This window comes from Hemicordylus capensis, chromosome 2 (assembly GCF_027244095.1).
Source record: "Hemicordylus capensis ecotype Gifberg chromosome 2, rHemCap1.1.pri, whole genome shotgun sequence".
Taxonomy (NCBI): Eukaryota; Metazoa; Chordata; class Lepidosauria; order Squamata; family Cordylidae; genus Hemicordylus; species Hemicordylus capensis.
The window spans coordinates 107,876,116-107,901,180 of record NC_069658.1 but is presented as its reverse complement, the minus strand read 5'-3'; the positions used below and the strand labels follow the sequence as shown (position 1 = coordinate 107,901,180).

General features: G+C 43.6%; 1 protein-coding gene across 5 annotated transcripts in view; it reads right to left on the bottom strand.

Annotated features, from left to right (window-relative positions):
* Nucleotides 1-25,065, bottom strand: part of DOCK8 (dedicator of cytokinesis 8) — a 183,926-nt gene that overhangs the window by 156,589 nt on the left and 2,272 nt on the right. For 2 of the 5 annotated variants that reach the window (XM_053292960.1, XM_053292963.1), the window contains exon 2: nt 9,728-9,830. In XM_053292960.1, coding sequence (XP_053148935.1) covers nt 9,728-9,830 — 103 coding nt within the window. Of the gene's footprint in view, nt 1-9,727; nt 9,831-13,590; nt 13,782-14,979; nt 15,250-17,025; nt 17,045-25,065 lie in introns of those variants that run through there. The other 3 variants (XM_053292965.1, XM_053292964.1, XM_053292962.1) reach the window with 3 other exon arrangements.

The following is a 25,065-nucleotide window of genomic DNA, read 5'->3' as shown; positions in this document are numbered from 1 at the left end:
CAATTGTGCCAACCCCCGTCATTTCCATGTTTTAGCCAAACATCTGTAAAAGCACACATTATTATGTTTCTTGTAATTACAGTTTCTTAATTATAGTTTCTTAATAATCAGCCAGTGGTAGCAAGCAGAACGGATAACCACTGCATGCCTGAAAGCATTTTAACAGGAAAAACAAGTGGTAGTTTTTTGTTGTAACCTCCAGCTAACCATCTCTGTGCTGCATATTCACCAGTTCCATGAACTACACTGCAAGGATTCTTCTTAAAATATGTATATTCATGTAAACGTTTCAGGATATGTCGTCTAATGTCTATATTCCTATAGCTCATGTTGTCAAATAGAAGTGAAAAGCCAAACAAGTTAAAACAAACTAGCTTAACCCATGCAGAACATCTGCGTGCTAGTATATGATTGCTCCCCTCACCCCTTGCCACAGCCCCCCTCACCTCAGATATCTCTCCACCCTCACCCGAGCTCCACACCTGCTCCTGCTCCTCCATTCGGTTGCTTCCATTCACCTCACCCCTCTTGGTCACTCATCCATCCCCCTCATCCCTCTTGGTCGCAGCTGCAGTGTTGCTGGTGCCTATTGGCCAAGCTGCAGCCCCCTATCCCCAGAGTCCTTCCCACCCTCACCTGAGCCAATAGGAGCAGTAGGACTCCTCAGCAGTAGGAGTCCACAGGAGCAGGAGCAGCAGCAGCGGTTGACAGGGCCCTTAATTGCTGCTGCTACCGCCATGGCCGCTCATTCCCCTCAGGCCGTCGACGGGTCCGGGCCCATCCCTTGCTTGTCTGCCTCACTCCACCAATGGCCTCGGTAGCCCCAAACAGTAGCAGTGGTTGACTGGGCTTCCCTGCTGCTGCTGCCACCATGGTGGTCATACCCCTCAGGCTGCCAATGGGTTCAGGTCCGTCCCTCGACCTTCCGTCTTTCTCTCTTCCCCTCCTCTCTCTCTCCCTCCCTCCCTTCCTGAGTTAACAGATCTTATTTATCATCCTGAAGGGACTCTTTCCTCTCTCACTACCCCTCTCTTTGCAGCCCCCTGCCCACTATCCTTTTACATATATATTCCTCTCCTCTACAATCAAGAACATCTTCCAACCAGAAACAGTTGTATTCCAACTGACCTTAACCATCACAGGCTCCTCCTCCCTATCTGCATATGGAATCCCCACTGCCCAATCACCACAGTGCCACAGGCTCCTCCTCCCTATCTGCATATGAAATCCCCACTGCCCAGTCACCAATCAGTTGCTTCTGTTCACGAACCCTCGCAAGAGCTGCCACGCACAGAATTTAGCCATGGGTACACCTTAGAGAATTTTATTTCTTCATTCATTCGATTTATATACCACCCTTCCAAAAATGGCTCAGGGTGGTTTACATCAAAGTAAAAACAAAGCAATTAAAATAAATACAATAAAATAAAAACAGCATAAAATTAATTAACAGTTAAAACATTTAAACAGTTAAAAACCCTAGAGAACCAAGCCAAATGCTTACAGCAGTTTAAAACAATTTACAACAAATTAAAAACCCTGGAAGGCAGGGGCGTAGCAAGGTTGGAGTGGGCCCAGAGACAAGATTTTAAAATGCCGCCCGCCCCCCACTGAAGCTCATCTCATGAGGTTTTGCAAATTGTGGATGATGCAAGTCATTTAATGGTACCAGAGAAAGACATACTGTTCTGGTAGCTCTGGGCCTTAACACTCACATCAATTTCGGAGGATGACTACAACTGAAGGAAGCCTGGGCAGGTGCGCAGCTGGGGGAGTCAGTCATATGACTTGCCTCTGGTGGGGCCCCAAGGCAGTGGGCCCCCAGTCAACTGTCTCCCCTTGCCCTATTATAGTTACACCCCTGCTGGAAGGCCAAGTCAAACAGGGCTCTCCTGAAGGCCAACAATGAATTCCGATCACAGATTTCTGCTGGGAATGCATTCCACAGACCCGTGACAGCTACAGAGAAGGCCTGCCTCTGAGTCACCACCAGACAGACCAGTGATAACTGGAGACGGACTTCCTCAGATGACCTTAACGTGCAGTGGGGATCATGTAGAAGGACATGCTCTCTAAGATAACTCGCACCTAAGCCATTCAGAGCTTTAAAGGTAATAACCAGAACTTTGTATTTTGCCCAGAAACATATCGGCAGCCACTGTAACTGTTTCAAAACAGGCATAATATGGTCTCTCCGGGTTGCCCCAGAGAATAACCTGGCTGCCACATTTTGAACTAACTGAAGTTTCTGAACTACATACCAAGGCAGCCGCCCGGAAAGTACATTGCAATAGTCAAGCCAGGAGCTTACCAGCTGATGCACCACTGTTTTGAGGTCATCCTCTTCAAGGAATGGGCACAGCTGTCGATTCAGCTGAAGCTGATAGAAAGTACTCCTGGCCATGACCTCCACCTGCAATACCAGAGTGAGGCCTAGGTCCAGGAGTACTCCCAAGCTGTGCAACTGCTCCTTCCGGGGGAGTGTGATCCCATCCATCACAGGAAGATAGAGCTTACCCCTCAGATTCCGAGCCCCTACAATGAACAGTCTTGCTTGGATTCAGCTTCAAATTGTTATCCCTCATTCAGCTCATTACTGCCGGTAGGCAAGCATTTAGAGGATGAGTGCCATTTCCTGATGATGAAGATAAAAAGGAGAAGCAGATTTGGGTGTCATCAGCATACTGATAACACCCAGCACCAAATCTTCTGATGACCTCACCCAGCTGTTTCATGTAGATATCAAAAAGCATTGGTGATAGATAGGAGCCCTGAGGGACTCCATTTAACAGCTCCCATTTTGAGAAGCAGCTGTCACCAAGCTCCACCATCTGGAATCTACCCAAGAAATAGAAGCAGAACCACCGCAAAACAGTGCCCCCTATCCCCAACTCCCCCAGGCAATCCAGAAGGACTCCATGGTTGATGGTATCGAATGCTGCCAAGAGATCCAAAAGAACCAGCAATCACACTCCCTCTGTCGATTCTCTGGTAAAGGTCATCCATCAGGCTGACCAAGGCTGTCTTAACCCCATAGCCAGCTCTAAAGCCAGTTTGAAATTGATCTGGATAATCGATTTCCTCCAAAACTGCCTGGAGCTGGTTGGCCAGCACCCTCTCAAACCAAGGGAGATTGGCCTGTAACTATCCATCGCTAAGGGGTCCAGAGAAGGCTTCCTAAGAAGCAGTCTAATCATTGCCTCCTTCAAACAAGGAGGCACCCTACCCTCCATCAGCGATGCATTTATGTTATTAACTAGGCCACCTCCAACAAACACCCTGCTAGATAAAAGTAGCCAAGTCGGGCAAGGATCCAGAGAACAAGTGATAAACTGCACTGCCCCAAGCAGCCTGTCCACATCCTCAGGAGTCACAGACTGAAACTGATCCAACCTAATACTGCAAGAGGGATTGCTGGACACCTTCATCATAGACCTTGCAGAAACAGTGGAGTCCAAGTCGACCCGAATACAGGAGATTTAGTCCGCAAAGAACCCATTAAAAGCATCAGAGCAGAATGACCCCAGGAACTGATTTAAAAGAGAAGGAGATTAAACTCCTCACAACCCGGGATAGTTCAGCCGAATGCGAACCTACAGACACAATTTGCGCAAACCAAAACCTTTTTTTCGCTGTGCGCATCGCTATCGCATAAACCTTCAAATTGGTCACATGCTGCATCCTGCCAGATTTGAACTCCTCCACTTGCATTCTAATCGCCTATCCAACCACTTCAGCCCCCACCATTTTTGAAGTAGGTCGGAAGAGCAATCATGTTTACTGCCCTGGTGAATTCCCTGTTCCAGGTTCCCACCAGGGCATCGACAGAATCACAGGGCGCACCAACGTCAAACCCTCCAAGGTTTTTTGGAATCCCACTGGGTCCAGTAGCCTTTTCAGACAGACCATCCTAATAGGTCCACCACCCCTGCAGGGCTGGACTGTGGCTGTGAAAGCAAACTTAACCAGGTAGGGGTCCGTCCATGACAATAAGTCGAAACCCTCCAAGGGTTTTTGGAATCCTACTGGGTCCAGCAGCCTTTTCAGACAGACCATCCTAATAGGTCTACCACCCCTGCAGGGCTGGACTGTGGCTGTGAAACCAAACTTAACCAGGTAGTGGTCCGTCCATGACAAAGGGGAAACCACTGGATCCCTCATCCATGGAATACCCCTCTGCTCCGAACAGAAGACCAAATGAGTGCATGGCCGGCAACATGAGTTGGTTCAGAAACTAATTGGGATAGGCCCATAGTTGTCATGGCCGCTATGAACTCCTGAGCCACACCAGACAAGCGAGCCCCAAAGTGGATGTTGAAGTCCCCCAGGACCAAAAGTTTGGTTGACTCCAAACTTCAGTTAGGGAGTCAGTTGGGCAGTGGGGTGGACAGTACACCAACAGAATCCCCAATCTATCCCTAGTTCCCAGCCTCAAAAAGATATACTCAAGTCAACTGTCTCACAGGGGCCCTGGTAAGGGAAATGGTATTCTTATGGACCACAGCCACTGCTCCACCACCACCACCTCCCCTAGCCTGCTCCATGACAGAGTAACCTGGTGCGAGGAGCTGAGCCCACAGTAGACCACTTGCCTCCCCCAACCAGGTCTCAGTTATACAAGCCAGGTCAGCTCCCTCATCCATGATCAAATCATGGACAATTTCAGTCTTATTCTGAACTGACCTGGCATTGCAGAGGAACAAAGCCAGACTCTGTGGGTAGTTGGAGCTGCTCCCCAAGGCCTGAGAGTTGACAGGGCAGCTGGAAGTGGAAACAGTTACTGAATTACTGCTTTCCCTTCCCCTGTAATGGCCAGCTGCTCTGCCAGCGCCAATTCTTCTGTTCCCCACAACTACAGTAATAGCCGCCCCAGAACTGCCAGACCCCCCCACACACACACCATCCCATTCAAGAGAACCCAAACACATAACTGCAAAAGGTCTGGCACAATCCAACCCTAGCCCTCAGTCCCACCCACAAAGACCCGGCCCCAAACACCTTGGTGGCCACCTGCAGGCTGGCCGCACCACCTGCCACAGCGCCCTTCTTTAAAAGCCCCCAGAATCCCTCCTTTCACGAGGGACTCTGGGCAGGGCTGGTGTAATCAGCGCCTGCAGGTGTTGACAGTCAGGCACTCAAGAAGGCAGGCCTCCAATCAGGCAGCCTCTCTCAACCTCAGCCTCTCAACCTCAGCCTCTCTCAACGTGCCGGTCTCAACTGTCCCCACCAGCAGATGAAGGGTGTAGGGGGGGGTGTGGGGTGGGGGAGGCTGCTGTAAATCTCCCAGCCATCCGGCAGAGGAGACTGGATAGTAAAGCCTCTCACTCACCCCTCCAATCTTCACAGATCAGTCAATATATATAGATGACCATTCTTGTAGCAGTGAACAAGTGATTTTAGGGCAGTGGAAATACTTGCTGAGACAATCTCATCTGGGTAGGGCTAGAGATGGCTGCCCAGTCTGCCCAGGAAAAAAGCAGTGTCTGGAAGAGCCCCTTAATGCATGTTGGTTGGTTACAGTAGGCAGAGGAAGGCATTCTACATATGCTCAGGGACACTCTCTTCTTACTACTTTATATGTCCCTTAGAAGTACACTGTGGATGAAAGAGCTTCCAGGCTTAAACCTTGGCTCAAATTCTTGTTCTAGGAACAAGAAACAATCTCCTGTCCTGCTGCTAGAGACGTTTATTGCTTCTCCTGAAATCTATTTATTTACTGTATCAGAATGTTAGCATTTACTGCAAGGATTCCTAGTCTCACAGGCTGCTTTTAATACAATGAATATTTATATTTATTTAAAACAAAAAAACACAACACCCATCCTCCGCAAAAAACCACCTCAGTTAATATTTTCTTTCATTAAACACTTGCTTTTCAAGTCTCTTGGAAAGACAGAAATGCTTGAGAAATTCACTGAGCTTTTCTTTGACTTTGAATAGTACAAAACAGAAAGTAAAACATACTGTATTTACATTTGGGTGCAAGTTTTTGTAACATGTTTCATGAACTGTGACCAAGAGGAAGGCTATGCAAATGAAACCCAAAAAAGCTCTTGAATTCTCTGTCACTGATGGTCAAAAACAGTGTGGTCATAACCTTCTTTATAGGAACACAGGAAGCTGCCATATATTGAGTCAGACTATTGCAGGAGCACAGGTCTCAGCTCTATCTTGGAGATGCTAGGGAAGGAACTTGGAACCTTCTGCATGCAAACATGCGGATGCTCTTCTCAGAGCAGTCCCATCCCCGAGAGGAATACCTTACAGTGCTCACACATGTCTCCCATTCAAATGCTAACTAGGGCAGACCCTGCTTAGCAAAGTGGACAATTCATGCTGGCTACCACAAGACCAACTCTCCTCCCTAAATGGGGAGTGCAATGCCCCTTGAGGTTTTTAAGGAGCTTCAGATAAAATGCTGGGCCTCTGAACCTGCAAAGAGTTAGGCTGCTTAAATTCCCACTGACTTGCAGGACTGCAGTCTTTTAAGAATTGTGTTATTCTACTGTATAACACTTTTCACATACAGATGGCCTCTCTCAAGGACATAAACTATATTTATACAGAATAGAATATAATCATGGAGAAATTTCTTACGAAGCCTTCTTCTTGAGCTTTTTCTAAAGCAGCAGTCCTACACTTAGTTTGCAGACCTATGCACTTTTACATGGAAGTAAGTTCCACTGAATTCAGTGACTCTTACTTCTGAGTAAATATGCATAGGCTCAGGCTACATGACTCTGGATTAAATCTCCTTTAAATCAATAGAACTTACCTGGGCATTTTTCATACAGGGCTTTTAGCTCACATCTCCTCCAGAATGGAGGGTATGCGTTCACATATCAGCCAGATTTACCCCAAAGTCCCTGCAAGCTATCAGGGAGCACTTCACAGACGATTCAGTTTTTTTCATTGCACTTTAGAATGTAGCCCAATTTATATCCAGGATTTTTAAAAATCAACTTTTTGCATTGGTTTTTTGGGGCAACTTCAAGCTCACAGTAAAGTCTTGCAGTAAACTTGCGGGAAAGCCTGCTGTATGAAAAATGCCCCGGGCAGAATTAAAAGCAGGATTGTACCCATTTTCATTAGTTAAGCCTCAAGCTAACCAATGTATTATGACACAGGGTTTTTTGGACTACAGCCCACATTCTTAGTCCCTAGAATTTATAGCAGCTTTTGCATGACATTTCATATTAACTTGGATTTTTTAAAAAGACAATTAAAAAGTAGTGCATAAAATTTAATTCTGTGTTGATAGAAAAATACAGGCTATGCCACATTTCTATGCTGAATATATAATATGGCATGATGCTTTGCAAAAAATAGCATTTCCTATTTGGAAAAACTGCAATTTAGGATCATATTTTGCACTCCACAATCTTGTGCTTTTCACTTCTACAGTTTTGCAAAGCTCCTACACAAGAATAACAAATGTGAAAAAGTCAACAGAGACTTTGTAACAACCAATCCAAAAGAACATCAATGGAGCAGGTGAAGATCTGTTTGCATGGTTTATCCAGTGAAAACTAAATTAAGTATTGTACAGAAATAGCCACAAATAACTTACAACAAGCATACCTTTTCAGTACGGTACAAACAGCAGCAAGGTACGTTTTGTCAGCTATCAAAATGGCGGACACCGGAAACAAATGAGCTTGAGCAACTTGCTTAACAGAAGCGATTTTGAGGAGAGCTGAAAACTACCCCCTCCAGTGCATAACCCACAAAGAGCATGTTAAACCCCACAGCTTCTCAGATTGAGGAAGTGAACAAAATGATGGTGGTTAGCCTCGACAGACAGGAAATATGCTCTTATTCTAGTTTCCAAAACTGCAGCTTTCCAAGTACCCACTTGAAAATGAATTAAAAGTCTGAAGATTTCATTGTAATCAACAAAATTCTTAAGACACCACACTCCCTTTACCATTTAACGGGCACTAAAAGCAAGAAGGAATCATTTATCTTATATCAGTAAGGGTTGTGTCATGTTGTCTTGCTAAGTTTTATTTGAAAGGTCAGCAGTTGTTTTGAAAAGATTATGCCTTGCTTCAAAACAGAATGGAAACAGTCTAACCAATAGCTCTTTGAAACTATTTTAGAAGAGCATATAGCCAGACTTCATGAAACAAATGCCATAGCACAAGATCACACCTAAAAAGATGATCTGGCAAATATTACACTAGTACTTTTCATTCTTAAACATTGTAGTCATCCCTACACCTGTGATACTCAAGAGCTTAAAATAAAAGGACCCAACAGTACAATTGTGTTTTTAACCAGGGTCCGGCTAAAACTCCTAATATAAGTACTCTTTGTCTGATCCTAACTTTTTTTTAAGAGTATATCCATTTACAATGCCCACATAGTTCCTGTAATACAGATGTGTATATAATTTCAGATGTTCCAGTCCAATGGCTCTTAGTCCTGAATCATTAATGTCACCTTCAGAGCTTTCTTCAGACATTATAAAAAGTAAGGATGCTGTATGTGAGTGAGTACAGGGTCCTCAGGAACATGCTCTTGAAGCTCCACCTCCACACTGACATACTCAGAAACCCTGCCTCCCCAGTGTCCATAATTACAGTATTTCTCTTTAGAGACAACCACTACACTTATGATCAGGTTATTCCCATCATCAAGATGCTGGCAGATCTTGATAATTTATCTCTGTAGATGTCATCTCCATGGGGAGGAGAGCTGGTCTTGTGGTAGCAAGCATGAATTGCCCCCTTTACTAAGGAGGTTTCACCCTGATTGTATTTGAATGGGAGACTACATGTAGCACTCTAAGATATTCACCTTAGGGAATGGGGCTGCTCTGGGAAGAGCACCTGCACGCTTGAATGCAGAAGGTTACAAGATCCCTCCCTGGCAGCATCTCCAATATAGGGCTGAGAAAGACTCCTACCTGCAACCTTGAAGAAGCCACTGCCAGTCTGTGTAGACAATACTGAGCTAGATGTACCTATGGCAGCTTCCTGTGTTCCTATGGATAGTGGGAAGGCAGGTGTCTGAGTCCGTCAGTGCAGAGTGGGGGCATGCTTTGGAGGAGGCTGCACTCCATACAGCATCCCCACTTTTTATAATGTCTGAAGAAAGTTTAGGACATCTTATTTTCTAGACTTGTACTGTGGATGATAGAAAGAATGATCTGGCTCTTAGAGCCAAACTAGAGGTGACTTTAATTATGTCATTGGACCTGCCGTGCTTGCTTTGACTTATGCAGATGATACACATGCTTGCTTGTCTTATGCAGACTGTGGCTGAGTGGGGGGACTTTAAGCCTACTCCCCACCATGGTCCTGATCCAGATCAAAGAACCTTACACTTGCTATTTACATAAGAAAAGGCAACTACAGCAGGGCTAACAACATGATTAAAGCCATGTCTAGGGTGGTCTTTAGAGTTCTGTCCAATATGGGCTGCAGAGTAAGTCTGCACCTGCTTACATGTGCTCAAACCCACTGCTGCAGACATATATGTATATTACAAGCAAAGGCATTAAAGGGCCCTGACACCATTTACAAAAAGAAAAATGAAAAAATCTTCTGGAGAAGAGTATATGGAACGGGAAAGCAACAGAAGGGGTGTTCATTGCATTCACTATTTCTCCCTTCCAAATCCCCCCTATATAAAGCACTAGCTTCCCACACCAAGTGGGCTTTCAAACACATGTCTGCTCTTGCTTATGTTATCAGAAACACACAATAATCTCCATACTTACTAGATGAATAGATGAGAAGCCTGGGGAACTGATACTTCGCTGAGGGAATTGTCCAAAGTTTGGTTGATGCACAAATTGCCTTCTTATTTCTGCTGAGGAATGCCTTTAATATAGGAAGGAAACCCAAGTCATTCACATATTAACATCCAAATCTGTAGCATCCAAATTCTGTAACAGAATTATTTGACAACTAGTATTTTGAAGCCCGTTATAATAACGGGCGCTAGCCTTTTCCTCTCCCCCCCCCTTTTTTTTTTAAAGTACTGCCGCCGCCGTTGCCGCCGAAGTCCCACCCTCCCTCCCTCCCTCCCAACTTCCGAAACCACCTTACCCCGGCCCATGACAGTTGAGGAAAGGAAGAGCTCAATTGAAGAGGGAAAGAGGAGCTCGCAAGCAGTGCTCCTCCCTCTGCAAAGCCTCTTTCCGAACTGGCGCTTTAGGTGGAAAGGACGCAAGAGGCGTCCTTTCCGCCCCAAGCTCCAGTTCGGAAAGAGGCTTTGCAGAGGGAGGAGCACTGCTTGCGAGCTCCTCTTTCCCTCTTCAATTGAGCTCTTCCTTTCCTCAACTGTCACGGGCCGGGGTAAGGTGGTTTCGGAAGTTGGGAGGGAGGGAGAGAGGGTGGGACTTCGGCGGCGGCAGCATTTTCGTCTCCCTGGGCCGGTCTGGACCCCCGCCACCATTCCCCCTCCCGCCACCCACCACGGCCCGTGTCTCTGGCTGGGCCGGCCACCCAGGGCTCCGGCGGGCCCGCCACCCGCCGCGGCCCGCAGCTCCGGCCGGGCCCTCCGCTGCCCGGGCCCATTCCTGTCTTCCTGGGGCGGCTCTTTCTGGCCACCCAAGATGTTTGGAGGCTCCTGGCGCTCGGTCCTTTGCCGCCGCTAATGGCCGAGGCAGCGGCTCTGCCGCCTCGGCCAGTCTCTCCCTCCTCCGCAGTCCCAGCTTCTTCAGAGCGGCCGTTTGTGGCCGCTCAACATGGCCGCCGGGTGCTGGCGGTCGTGTCTCTCTTGGACTGTTCTGAGCATGCGCTCGGCGCATGCTCAAAACAGTCAAGGCACGAACGCACGCTTGGTGTCCGTCCACGGACGGACACCAAGCGTTTTATTAGAGAGGATATACGAACAGATAACACAACAGTGGCTGTGGATTTCGTTTGTACAACCCCCCTCTTATATTCTTCATGCCTTTTCCTATTATTCCATTTGCAGAAGAGACACCAGCTTCAACATTCTACACACATATTGTTATACTAGATTATGGTCAAATATATTTTAGCTAAGGAGATGTCTTCCAGGATGATCAAAAAATTTCTTTTTGACCTACAACTTCTATTATTTAGACTGTGTTATTTGTTAATACTGAGAAAAAGATAAAGTGTGCTGTCAAGTAGATTTCAACTCCTGGTGCCCACAGAGCCCTGTGGTTTTCTTTGGTAGAATACAGGAGGGGTTTACCATTGCCTCCTCCCATGCAGTATGAGACAGATACCTAAAATAACTGTATTCTTCTCTTCCATTAAAAAGCAAAATGAAAGTAAGGAAGTACAAACGCAGAATAATGTCTGTGTGGAGAAAAGATGCTCACAGGAACATCCAGAATCCTTAAACTCAAGAGGAAGTATTTTTCATCAGTTAATGTGAGTCAACTGCTCTAATTGGTCCCCTTTTTTGTAAACAGAGACAATATTAAGCCAGTATTCATGTCTTTTGTAAAAAATATTTCCTTTTACTCAATGAGTATCATATTACATATTTACTCAAGCCAACATAAGTTCTACTGGATAATAAAAAAGAGGAAATGTCCAAAGGACAACTTAAGCAATTTGTAAACTAGACTCTCCATGGACCATGTAAAAATGTGGTTCTGACCAGCATTCTGTTGGAATATATTTAAATAGGATCATACCAAATATTTACCCACAAGCATTTATGGGAAAAAGGTAGTGAGAAAGCCCAAAATATTTCACGAAAAATCTTAATATTGAGAATGTTTGTCATATGTGTGTGTGCACACGCACGCACCTGTTCAGTCATCATTCCCCTTGTCTGTTGTTGCTTTGGCACCAATTTCCCCCATTAATTGAAGTTTTATTTAATTTAAGTGATCACAGACAATCAGGGATCATGTAGGAAACATGACTTTATCATGTCCTCTATGCTGCTGCATGTTGCACTGAGGACAAAGTTGACTGAATCTGAATGAGTGGACTGGTCAGATATATAATTCGAACCCCCTAGATCAGCATTGCTCTTATTCTGTGGGAACAAACTATTTTGATCTCCTTTGAGCTGATTCTTTCCCAAATTGTCAGTGTAAGACATTTTGATGTAGATAAATCATAACCCCCGTCCCTTCCTCTCACACATCAATTCATATAATGTTCAAGTGTGGTGTAGTGGCTAGAGTGCTGGACTAGGACTGGGGAGACCCGAGTTCAAATCTCCATTCAGCCATGAGACTTGCTGGGTGACACTGGGCCAGTCACTTCTCTCTCAGCCTAACCTACTTCACAGGGTTGTTGTGAGGAGAAACTCAAGTTTGTAGTATACCGCTCTGGGCTCCTTTGAGGAAGAGTGAGATATAAATGTAATAATAATAATAATAATGATGATAATAATAATATATATTAATAATTATTAATATTATTAATAACTATTATTAATATTAATAATTATTATTATTGTTAAATTATTAATAAATGATGATGACGATGATGATGATGATGATGATGATGGCAAGTCCATCAAACAGTAGAGGAGGAGGAGAGAGGCCTTGAAGGATATATCAAGGACAGTGAAGAAGATGCACTTCAAATGGTCAATAATGAAAAATTATTCAACACCCATGAAACAAAGCAGGCCTACAAGAAAGAACAAGCCAAGAACCGAGCAGAAAAATGGAAAAATAAGCCACTGTATGGCCAATATTTGCACAATATAACTGGAAAATCAGACATCACCAAGACCTGGCAATGGCTTAAGAATGGCAACTTGAAGAAAGAAACAGAGGGTTTAATACTGGCTGCACAAGAACAGGCACTAAGAACAAATGCAATAAGAGCAAAAGTCAAAAAATCAACAACAAACAGCAAGTGCCGCCTTTGTAAAGAAGCAGATGAAACCATGGACCACCTGATCAGCTGTTGTAAAAAGATCACACAGACTGACTACAAACAAAGGCATGGCAAGGTAGCAGGGATGATACACTGGAACATCTGCAAAAAGTACAAGCTACCTGTAGCCAAAGATTGGTGGGACCATAAAATTGAAAAAGTTGTAGAAAATGAAGATGCAAAAATATTATGGGACTTCTGACTACAGACAGACAAACATCTGCCACACAATACACCAGATATAACTCTAGTTGAGAAGAAAGAAAAACAAGTTAAAATAATTGACATAGCAATACCAGGGGATAGCAGAACAGAAGAAAAAGAAATAGAAAAAATAACAAAATACAAAGATCCTCAAATTGAAATTGAAAGGCTGTGGCAGAAAAAGACAAAATAATCCCAGTGGTAATTGGCACCCTAGGTGCAATTCCAAAACAACTTGAAGAGCACCTCAGCATCAAAGGTGCCACAGAAATCACCATCAGCCAATTACAAAAAGCAACTTTACTGGGAACAGCCTATATTCTGCTATGATATCTATAACAACAGCAACAACATTTTTAATAAAATTCAGCCATCCCAGGTCCTTGGGAAGGACTCGATGTCTGGATAAAAAAAACCAGTCAATAACACCTGTCTGACTGTGTAAATAAATAATACTGCTACACCTGATCATGGCATGAGGATTCTTTTGAGACATTTATAGCTGGATAATCAGCCACTGCCACCACTTAAAGAAACTTTCAGCACTCACCCTGATCCCTTAAGCATTTCAGAGTAGTTGTGTTGTCTTGGCACAGCAATCCTTCTGTCTTCATGTAGAAATTGGCAGCAAAATATGCCACCAAGGATTAACAACCAAGGATTTATTCATGTTTGAAATAAATGTAACACTTATATCCTTTACACAGAGCTACATAAAACACATCTTCCAACCAGTAACAGTTTCACTCCAACAGACCTTAACTGTCATAGACTCTCTCTTGCAATCTGCATATGGAATCCTCACTGCCCAATCATCACTGGGCTCTTGCTCCAATATATTCAGCACAAAACCTTCAGTATAACTTGATAACATACCACAAACATAAATACAAACAAATATTTAAATTCTAGAACAAGCAAATCCCCTCCCCCCGCCCCACATTTTGCCACACATACTTCTTACAGTGTTTTATTGTTAACTTTTCTGGCCCTATTTCTTAATTGTGACCAAGTCCTTTTGAAAGTAATGGGACTGCAGTTAGCTGTGACCACCTTGTTCCACACTGGCTTCTTAGTCCCATAAGTATCTTTAACTGAACTAGGAAGGCAATGTGATTTTCTCCTTCTATGTTTTGGGTGGCAGCCATAAATAGATGACGTAATTTGAAAGTAAATGTGATGCAAGACAAGGAGCCATTATTGTAACACAGCAAGCAACTTCTCATTTTGTATGATCAGCAGTTAGTTTAAGGAATTACAGTGTTCCCTCCCGCCCAATCATCTCACTTCTCCCATTGTATAAAAGGAATAGTAGTACAAAGGAATTAAAGTTGTTAGAGCGAGCTGAATTGCATCTAAGTCATGGTCTCCAGTTCTTTCTCATTTCTAGGGGGAGCTGTCATTCTTCCTCTGAGCAGACCAACCTCCCTTCCCTTCCTATATTATGATTCTTGTATAGCTGGCAGCTTTGGAAGAATAACATTTCCAATGATGTCAGTGAATGGAATAGTTCATAATGGCTGCAACCACATCAGATTCACTTCAAAAATCACAAACACCCAAAAGAGCAAGTCAACTATTAAATTAATTAATAGGAAGGACTGGATGCCATTACTTGTACTTCTACCCCTTGTTCTCCTGTTGAGGATTTTGCATGTGCAATAAGGGTTTGTTTGTCATAATTTTAGTATGCAAAGACGTTAATGTTTACAGTTGACAAAATAATCCAAAGTCACTCTGTAAATAGTGGCTGACATCCAGACAAAGGCTTTGATGATGCTTCAGGGAAGGGGTGGTTTTCACCAGTCTCCCCTTCCCTCTGAAGCCCATTGTGCCTCCCAAAAATTATGTCCCTCGGGGTCACCAGTTTGTCCCCCAAACAGTCCCCAGCTCTGGCAGACCCTGCAAATTGTCATTCTGCCAATACTCCTGTGCCCACCTTCATTATCTCCATCTCTTTTGATGTCAGCCCTGGGGCAGTCATTGTAAACAGAAGCCATGTAACAGCTCTGGTGCCTTCTGCCTGCTAGCTCTCTTCCTCTCTTTGCGTACAGTTTCTATGTGCACTTGTTGCTGCTCACTGCAACTGGAGAGATGCTGGTGGCCACTGTGCCCACACATGGCTCCCGCCCACCTCAGTATGAGAGACTGTGCCCACACACTCCTACTTCTTCTCATTGCCAGCTTGTGGGAGATACATTGTGCCAACATGCTGCTCCTGCTGCTGTCTTCTACTGACCAATATGCCTATATGCTGGTGCTGCCTCTTCTGAAGAAGACCTCATGGGGTCATTGTGACCTCATGCTGGTGCTGCCTACCTGAAGGAGGGTGGGCTATTGTGACCTCATGCTGATACTATCTGCCTGAAGGAGCAGACTGGCTAACATGCAGCTTATCAGAGTTGCTGCCTTCTTCAAGGAGAGAGGGAGTGCTGCCCCTATGCCCACATGTTGCCTACTCCTTTCATGAGAAAAGTTCCTTTTGCATTCATACCAGACAAGGGTTTCTTGATTCTCTTACTCTCCCATCCTCTCAAATGGAAGTTTCCTATCCTCTTGGGCAAGAAGGCACCACCACAGTCTTTTTAGGACAAGGGAATGCTTACCAGCCTTCTGACTCCTGATGGCTGTCAGCGATAGCATCTCTCTGTGCTATGCCTGCCAGAGCCATTTCCTCTACTGAATGTGAGCCATTGAAGATGAACTATTGTTGGAGGAAGAGAGATCATGAGAGCCAAACTAGATGTAAACTGAAACACATTGAATCTGATGCTTGGGGTTCCCAATGTGCTTGTTTTCCACCAAAAGCAGTCATGGGGCCCCTAATCCAGATCAAAACCACAACAAGGGAGGAGAGGGATTTAATCCTTTCTCATCTCATTTTCCCACCCCAAACCCCTCTGAAGCTACTATCTGCCCCTGGATATGTGCAGCAAATGATTGCTCATGGAGAGAGAAAAAGAAAATGTTGAGAATACCAAGCATGGGATTCAATGGCCTACTTAATGTCACATCTAGAGGCTGTTCTCATGAGCAGCCAAGACAGGGCTAAGGAAGCCAAGCCTGGGCTTGGCTGCTTGTAAGAACTGCCGGGAGGCACGCAGCTCCCAGTGGCACCTCTGTGGCCAATCTGCCTAGGGAGCCTGCCTCGTAAATGAGGTTAAGGGAGCGAGTGCTTCCTTAGCTACATTTCCCTGATTGTGTGCCACCACTGGCTGCTTGAAGCACTGACGGGGCCCCACCTATCTCTGGGGGGATCCCCACAATGCACAGTGCACTTGCATGATGCATTGTGGGATTTCCAAGGGCCAGGACAACGCACGCCAGCCCCTGTGCCTCTGCACTTTCTGAGGCAGCAGCAGACAATCCATGCACCCAGACAGTCCTCAGAGATCATCTGCGGGGAAGGCAGGCTTCTGCAGCCTTCCCGGCTGCCTTCTCGGCTGCCTTCTCGGCTGCCTGTCCCACTGCACCACCCTGCCCACCCAGTTGTGAGAATGACCTCCTATTCTGACCCTCAGAGAACCAACGAGGAAGCTTGTAGTTGTTCCCAAAAAGAACAGGGAACTAAATTTAAAATGGAAATGGATTTTTTAAAATCTAAAATGAAAATAATAACTAAAACTAAATGTCACATCTAGTTTGATTTAGTTTGAGCCAGCTTGAGAGGGCTTGCAGTTATTCCCAGAAAGACCATGGAAGCACAAAACTAAATTAAAAGCGAAAAGTGTTTTTTAAAAAAAATATTATTAAAAATACTTATATACTGTTTTTCAACAACAAAAAAGTTTCCAAAGCAATTTACATAACAAAATGAATGAAAAACAACAAACGATTAAAAAAAAAAAAAAACTCTTTGCCCAGTTCAGTGAATAAAAATCAAATTAACCTAAAATCAAAATCAAAACTAAAACTGTACATTCCCAACACAAACACTTCCTGGCAGGTTTCCTTGGCAAATTGCCTTCCATAGTCCCATACATACCTGGGTGGTCCCCAAGAAAAATGATCTTCTACCAGCTCACGAAGGCTCTGGTCATGAAGATGGTCTCCAAGATCAGCAGCTGGGCCTTCTGAGGGCTCTGGGCTCTCTGCAGCTGCCCCCAAATGCTGACCCCTGATGCCAGCTCTGTTTCCTGCACTGTACCACCCCCTAGCTCAGAAGAGACAAAGTTGTCCTCCCAGCAAGTGAACATCAACACCACAGCAACAGCAGCACAGGAGAAGGTGCAGAGATTTTTATCCCAAGTACCGTCCTCGGACTTTAGCTATAGTAGGCCTATGAGAGCTGAAGGCTGGACAATGAACTTCAGTTGTCTAGATGCCACCCAAATTTGGCACAGGGCCTTAACCACATACCCTGTCTATACAGGGTGCAGTCTGGGCAAGCTGTCATCATTTCCTCAGGCCATAAAAGGGGATATGGCAAATCTCTCTCCCTCTTGCATATATCTATCTGACAACTAAGTAAATGGAGTCTGCCTTGGATATATAATACACAATGATATGAAGGTAGATCACAAAATTCTGCACATTGATTGTCACAACCAGCTCAGTAGAGTTGGGTTGCTATTTGTATATACAAGTATATATTTTGGGTGAGTAATGTTATTGTGATCAAATTAGTCTTGCCACTCATGCAAATTTTATTCAAATGTGGAAATGCAGAAGTGACTATGTCAAAATCCACCAGGGTCTCTTCCCTTGCACAGAACCAGCAGCACACGTCAAATCCCCCCACCCCGCAAATGCAAACTTTTAGGAGAGAGCAAACAGGAAAGGCTGACAGCGACTGAGCTACTTAAACAGCATGACAATTCAAGAATTCACCAAAATATTGCAGCTTGACATAAAACTGGACAGCTAGAAACAACTGAACTATGATAGTATCATACAGTGGGTAGCCCTGAATTTACCATCAGACTAAACAAATCCAGCACAAAACAAAATCCGCTAGAGACTGTCTGCTCCCATGAAATTACAGATTTCAATTGAAGACTAAAAATGTATGTAGGAATTCAAAGGAGTCCCAAAGAAAATAAAAGAAATTTAAAATGCTTTCAGAGCCTTGCAGCAGGAAAAGAAAGCGCATAAAATTTAATTAAATTTAATTAGAACACACCAATACGTTGTAAGGCTTGTAGGATTTTGGCTACTGTAAGTAAGTAAGAGAAATGGGAAGAAAGAATCAGGGCCTCTATGCACAATCATGTTCTTGTGCAATTAATGTGCCTTTGTTCCCCATTGTTGTATGCAGTCATGTGCATTATTCCCAAGGCAGCACTTGTACAGAGGGAACACATTTTTCAAGCATTCAAAGAACAATATTTTCTTCCTGGGAAAATGAGATGTTGCCTCTAGATAGCACATTCACTGCTGTTATGGTTGCTATTGTGTCGAATAGATTTGCTCAAGTGTAGGGATGTGCTCGAAACATGATTTGGCTTCCGAATTGTGGGCACATCGCTTTAAAACCAAGGGCTTACACAGCCCCTTTAACACAAAAGTGAGCAGGTCCCTACCTGTTCCTCCTCGGATCGCTGCCATTGCCATAATCCCGGCACTCACCCCCAACTGTGCTCACGTGCTGGTGGGGTGTCTCCCAGCTTCCCCTGCATGACACCGGCACACACATGGCCTCTGCGCATGCATGGCAGCCATTTGCATGATCAGCTGGCAGGGTGTCTCTGAGCTGCCCCTGTGCGATGCCAGCCCACACATGGCCTCCACACATGCACAATGCATGCGTGGAGGCCAGGTGCATGCCAGCATTGCACAGGGGCAGCTGAGAGATACCCCACTAGCATGCAGGCATTGCTGGGGAGAACGCTGGGATCACAGCAATGGTGGTGATCTGAGGAGCAGCATGTATGGACCTGCTTCCCTCTGTGTTAAAGGGGCTGTGTAAGCCCTCAGTTTTAAAGGGATGTGCTGAGATTCAGACACCGAACCGCATTTCGGGCACATCCCTATTTAAGTGTCACTATGGTGGATATTGTTTGTGTGGCATAACATGAGTTGTGTGACAGAATACCTCTCACCCCATCTGCCCAGGCCATTTTGAAAAATCATTATTTGGCTCCTATGTGGGAGCAGACATAGTAGTCGCTGATAGAAGTCAGATTACCCCTGAGCCTCATCCATGCCATTTTGTGAACTAATTTTAAGCTAACCTATTTAAACCTTCATTGGAAGGGGTTCGTCAGGGCATTGTTTCAGGTTTCAGTAGGAGGTGGGTCAAAGGCTATTCTTGTATGCCTGAGATTAAACTGCAAAAAGAGAAGTCCATTTTTAGAGTATTTGCTGTGTTTGATTATACCTCATAGCAACTAGAGATGCAGGTACTCCTGCAGAATAATTACATGTGTTCTGAAACACATGTAATTGTGTTTCAGGCAAGGGTTGCTCCCGTCCATAAATGGTGCCCCGCTGTTCTCTCCTCCACTTACGACTTTTGCATGAATCTGTACATATACTAGATTTTCTTAATTTAAAGCAAACAGCAGCATGGCAATTTCCACGCACCAAGACTATCTCACTTGCAACATGGCTCCACTGCCAACCTATATTACATGCAGATATAATAGCATGTTATTGTGATTAATGTTATTGTGATTAAAAGTCATTTGCAAGAGCATCATACTATGGCCAAGGTGTAACTGTGTCATCATTATGCTATCATAATTATGCTCCTGTGTAGAAATGCTCATGTCTATCGTGGCATAGTTATAGTTCAATACGAGGGGACAAATGTCCCTGGGCCCATGAAGGGGTGGGTGGAATGGATGTGGACAGGCAACAGCCTGCTCTTCCTTCCCATCTCTCTGATTCATTGGCAAGTTGCTGGCTCCTGATCAGAATGTGGGGATTATTATTTGCATCAGAGCGAGAGAAATGGCAAGCTGAGAATGCTTTGTTTTTCACCATTTCCATATAGTTTTTCTGCAGCAAAGACAAGGCAGGGACGCATCATTATTTCTTGTCCCATGGCTCAATTCAACCTTGTTGCGCCCTGTGCAGTATATTATTTAAATTATGAGAAACATCAGGCAAGATCCAGACTAAGTTAATCATGACTAACCACCATTGAAATGAAATGAGTTAAAATGAAATGAAATGAAATGAGTTAGTCATGACTAACAAGTCCAATTAATTTAACAGAGGCATTTTTCACACAGGGCTTTTAGCTCACATCTCCAGAATGGAGGGTGTGCATTTCACTTATTGGCCAGATTTACCCTGAAGTCCCTGCAAGCTACTGGGGAGCACTTCACACACTATTCAGATTTTTCATTGTGCATCAGAGTGCAGCCCAATTTATATCCAGGGTAAAAAAGTCCACTTTTTGCATTGGTTTTGGGGGGCAACTTTGAAGTCACAGTAAAGCCACGCAGTAAACCTGCTGTGTGAAAAATGCCAGTGATTACTTAGTCATGACTAACTTAGTCTGGATCCTACGCATTGTCCCAAACAATGCTGAAATACTTATTTATTTAATGTATGTCTGCCTTTATAAATTAAAATATACTCAAGGCTGCTTATAGCATTTAAAAACAACAGAAATAATAATTTAAACAAACAAAGCAAAACCCAGAATAATCAACAAAAAAACTTGAAAAGTATGTTAATTGCAAGTTGCAGAGTTAAATTTGTTATTGGGTTTTTACAGAAGTGAATGCTATGTGAAAATCCACAATTGTCTTATGCATCCAGCATCTCTAAAAACTTAAGTCTGTAACGAACAGCACTTTACTGAACTTTCTCATTCTCAAACAGAGCAAAAGAAAGATTTTCAATTAAAGTTATATTTCAGGAACTACGTAATAATGAATGTTTTCACTGATATAATCAAGAGTTTTCAAGGGTCTTCCTTGCCTTCCAGAATGCGGAAGTCGCTTTCAGCATTAAAATGCAGCTTTTTATATGTAGCAAAGGGGAACTGCTAAGGTTCAAGGTCAATGTTTTGTATTGTAACACTGATTGTGCTTTTAAGCACAAATGCACAATATGTAGATTTTATTTGTTTCTTTTTGTACACATTTATACCACCTTTCATCCAAGGACCCATCGGCAGTGTACAATATGTAAAAACACCACAATACCCCCAATTTTATTTTTTTAACCCAATAAATTAATCACAACTTCTTAAAAAGTTGTCAGTAAAATCAGTCTAAAAAATTAGTTGCACTCTCTTGTTGAATAAAATCCTAAATAAAAATACAGAAGTTTTAGAGACTGGAAGAGAGACAGTGCTACGGGAGATAGCTCCACAACCACAGAGAAAGTCCATTCCTTCTCACATACATGCATAACAAATGTTCCTCCACAGGTTCCAGCACACTGAACAGAGCTCACCCCGCCCAGCATGTCTTATCAGGACAGGAGATACAATTGGGTGCAGCTGGTCCTTAAGATATTTGGGGCCTTTAGGCTTTAAAGGTGGTAAGCAGCACCTTGAATTGCACTTAGAAACGTATCAGCAGCCCTGCAACTTCTCAGAATTGATCTAATGATGAGCACTCGACGCAACCACTGATAGTAGTCTGGCAACTGCATGCATTCTGCACCACCTACAGTTTCCAAATGCTTTTCTTGGGCACCCTAATGTACCGAGCATTGTAATAATCCAACTGTGATATGACCAAGTCATGGGCAGCAGAGGCCAAATCTGCTAACTCAAGGAAGAGTCACAGTAGGTGCATTAACTGAAGCTGTGCAAAGACACTCCTGGCCATGAAGGGGTGGGTGTGTGGGTGTGCTACGTTGCATCCTTCCAAATCTCTACCTCTATTTTGTAGTATACTGAATTTATGTTTCCTTCCTTCCTTTCTATTGCCTTCTAACAAGCAAGAAGCAAACAGTAAGGCTTCTGGCAGAGGGATGTAGTGACACAGATTGTAGTCACCTCACCTGTTTTGTAGCTTTAAAAGACACAACACCTCTACACTGTCCATTATAAAAACATAACACTCTAATCAATGCATCTTCTTTCACTAGTTTCACTAGTGAGCCTTTCCATATATTGAGAAAGATGGAATGGGTACCAGAAAGTTCTAAAGAACTCTGTGGAGTCTGCTTATTGAAGTAATCTTCAATATACATTATCTGATCTATTTCATTCTTTTGGCCAAGGGCCCCAGTGGTTGATTTCTACTGAGAGACAGTCAGTGTGGCTCTGTTAGTTTTCCTAGACCTGGGAGTAAATCTCATTAAACTTCTGAGTAAACTTGCATAGGATTGGGCTGCAGGGTGTTGCATTTCAATGCAATTTCCCAAGACAAGTGAATTTTTAGAATAATTCTCAGTTCTGATTTCTTGCCACAACACATGGTATTTTACAAATAGGGTATTGTATTAATAACATTCTTTTTTTAAAAAATTCTCTCAGAAGATTCTCCTTTCTTTTTTGTGGTTGTTGAGAGACATGGCTCATTTTGTTGTAACACTACAGAAGCATACAAATGCAATGGACACTGTATGTATAGAGATGGCTGAGCAGAGTTCAATGGCACCTGTTAACATTATTCATCCTTTTCATAATCCCCAGGCTGATCTTGTAGAGTTATCTTTCACTTCTGTTCAAAGTCAGACTCAGACACCAGGTGGGATGAACTGCTTTGTAAAAACCAAATAAAATTGGCAAATAGAATTGTGGGGAAAGATTTTTGTAGGAAAGAGTCAAGGTTCAATTATGATTGGATGTGTGCAAGATCAAATTGTGTTTTGTTTCGGTTTTTAAAGCAAGCTGTGCATTATTATGCTTCATAAAAACCATTATACTCCTGCAGAATAATCACATGTGGTCAGAAAGAGGGAGAAACTGCCCCCCCCACTCCTTAAATTGTGCCCTTGAAGGAAGAGAAGGCTAATGAGGCAGGAAACTGTGGTCATATGAATACAGCTTGCAAGATGGAGACTTTAGATACATACTCGAAATGGGTCCTCAATGTTCTTAACATAATTCATTTGTGTTGATAGGGAACTTTCAAAACAAACAGAAAAAGCATGACCAGTATGCACTGTGATCTAAGATCTTGGGTAAAACCTACATGTCAGTCCTTCTTAGACATGTATCCGTGGTACATCCCATGAACCCCTAACTCTTTAAACATGCATTTTCATAGTACTGTACTTCACACACAACATGGAATAGGTTCTGATATACAGAACAGCATTAGTCTGTTTGGAATTCCTTGGGGGCCTGAATGGTAATGATCACTAAAGGATGGGAAATTTGCAGAAGGAAACCTAGGGATAGATTGTGAACATAAGCATTGTTTTGCTAGATGAGACCAAAAGTCCTCAAAAATGCCCAACCAGATGTCCTAGGATATAGCCCCTTTAATTTGCCCCTAGTGCCTAGTAATGAGATAAACTACTTCTAACCATGGAAGTTCTGTTTTTTTTAGCGAGCATACCTACCTAGTAGATCTCGTCACAGGAAACCATGGTGGAAATAACTACCTTCCTCATTACATGGAGGGAAGTCCATCCTTTCAACCAACTTGTCTGGGTGTATAAATAGTTACTTTACTAGTAACTAGAAGTTAAATTATTGAAACATACATCCTCAAGAGCCTTCTCTTGCTAGACAACCAATTCCAGTTCTGATTCTGTTTTATATAAATGAGTATCAACTGGTGCCAATCACACCACAAGGCCTGGAACCATAACACTACCAATTTTTTTGTTTTCAAGATAAGAGTAGTGGAGTGTTCTGCAACTTAAAATGGGACTTCAGAAGAACCACTCCAGAATCTCTGCTTTAGCAAATGGAGCTAGTAAATAGAAGTAACACCTTCCCAGACAAGTTGGAAAGCTGGCACGCAGCTAAGCAGCTCAAAGCGGAGCCGCACAGCTCCATTTTTGAGCCGCTTAGCCCAGAGCTGGCTTCTGTGTCTGGCCAGGAAAACGTCTCCCTGCCTTTTAGAGCAGGGAGAGCCACTCCCGGCTGTGCGGCAAACACGGCGCTGGCTGGGAATTTGCTCGGAAAGGGAGCACGTGCCCCATTTCAGAGCAAAACCCCACCCACTGCGTCTGACGTCAGATGCAAGGGGCAGGGCGGGGGTGCAAGGCGCGGCCCTTGAGAGGCATGGCCCGAGTTCTTTGAACCAGTTCGCACAATGGTCGCTCCACCCCTGTGCACAGAGGAGTACCTCCGCTATCCTTAAGTTTCTCCAGACAAGAGATGGCGCGTTGCCATGTTCTTCCCTCAGTTGTGCTTGAGGGACGATATAGGAAGATTCCATGTTTGGAACATCAATGCCCGTGCAACTCAGGGCAAGCAGAAACAACAGGGCACGTTCTCCTTCAGTGTTTGTATTACAGGGACATTCGTGACACCTTCATTCTATCATTATTACATAATTATCCTGATCATACAGACCAATTTTATACCTCTTTAGTGCTTTCTGATAGCAACCCTACCACCACTTACAGTGTTGCCAGATTCTGTGCAGCAGCAATTAAAATCCAGCAGATGATGACCTCCTGTTTGTGGCCAGCACCCAACTTTAAGGACTAACTAGACCACACCTCTGCCTGCTGCCTCAGAGGGCTTTATGGCAGTCCAGCATTCCTACAATTCTATAGTGCCACAGCTTCTCGGTATTTTACCTTACCCTAAATTGATCAAACTCTTATTTTGTCTATAGTTGCCCTTGTATGATTTTATATGTCTCCATGTTTTGCATATAACTTTGTAATGCATTCTTGCTTCTCTCTTTTATGTCTTTTTTTAAAATGATGTTTTTATGATGCCTTTACAAATATTTGCACCCATTTTTTGCCATTATTAACTACTGTTAACTGCAGTTCTTAGATCTCGGTTATTAAGGGTCATTTAGTTTGCAGTCTTGCTCTGTCTTAGACAGCCATAGTTTTATTTTAAATTTTACTTCTGATTCTTATAGTCTTTTATCATAGTATTTATTATATGCTTGTATTGTGCACCCCTAGGCTTTTAATATCTACTTTTACTTTTAATATGTAATCACTCCTATACTTTATGCTGGTCTATGACCGT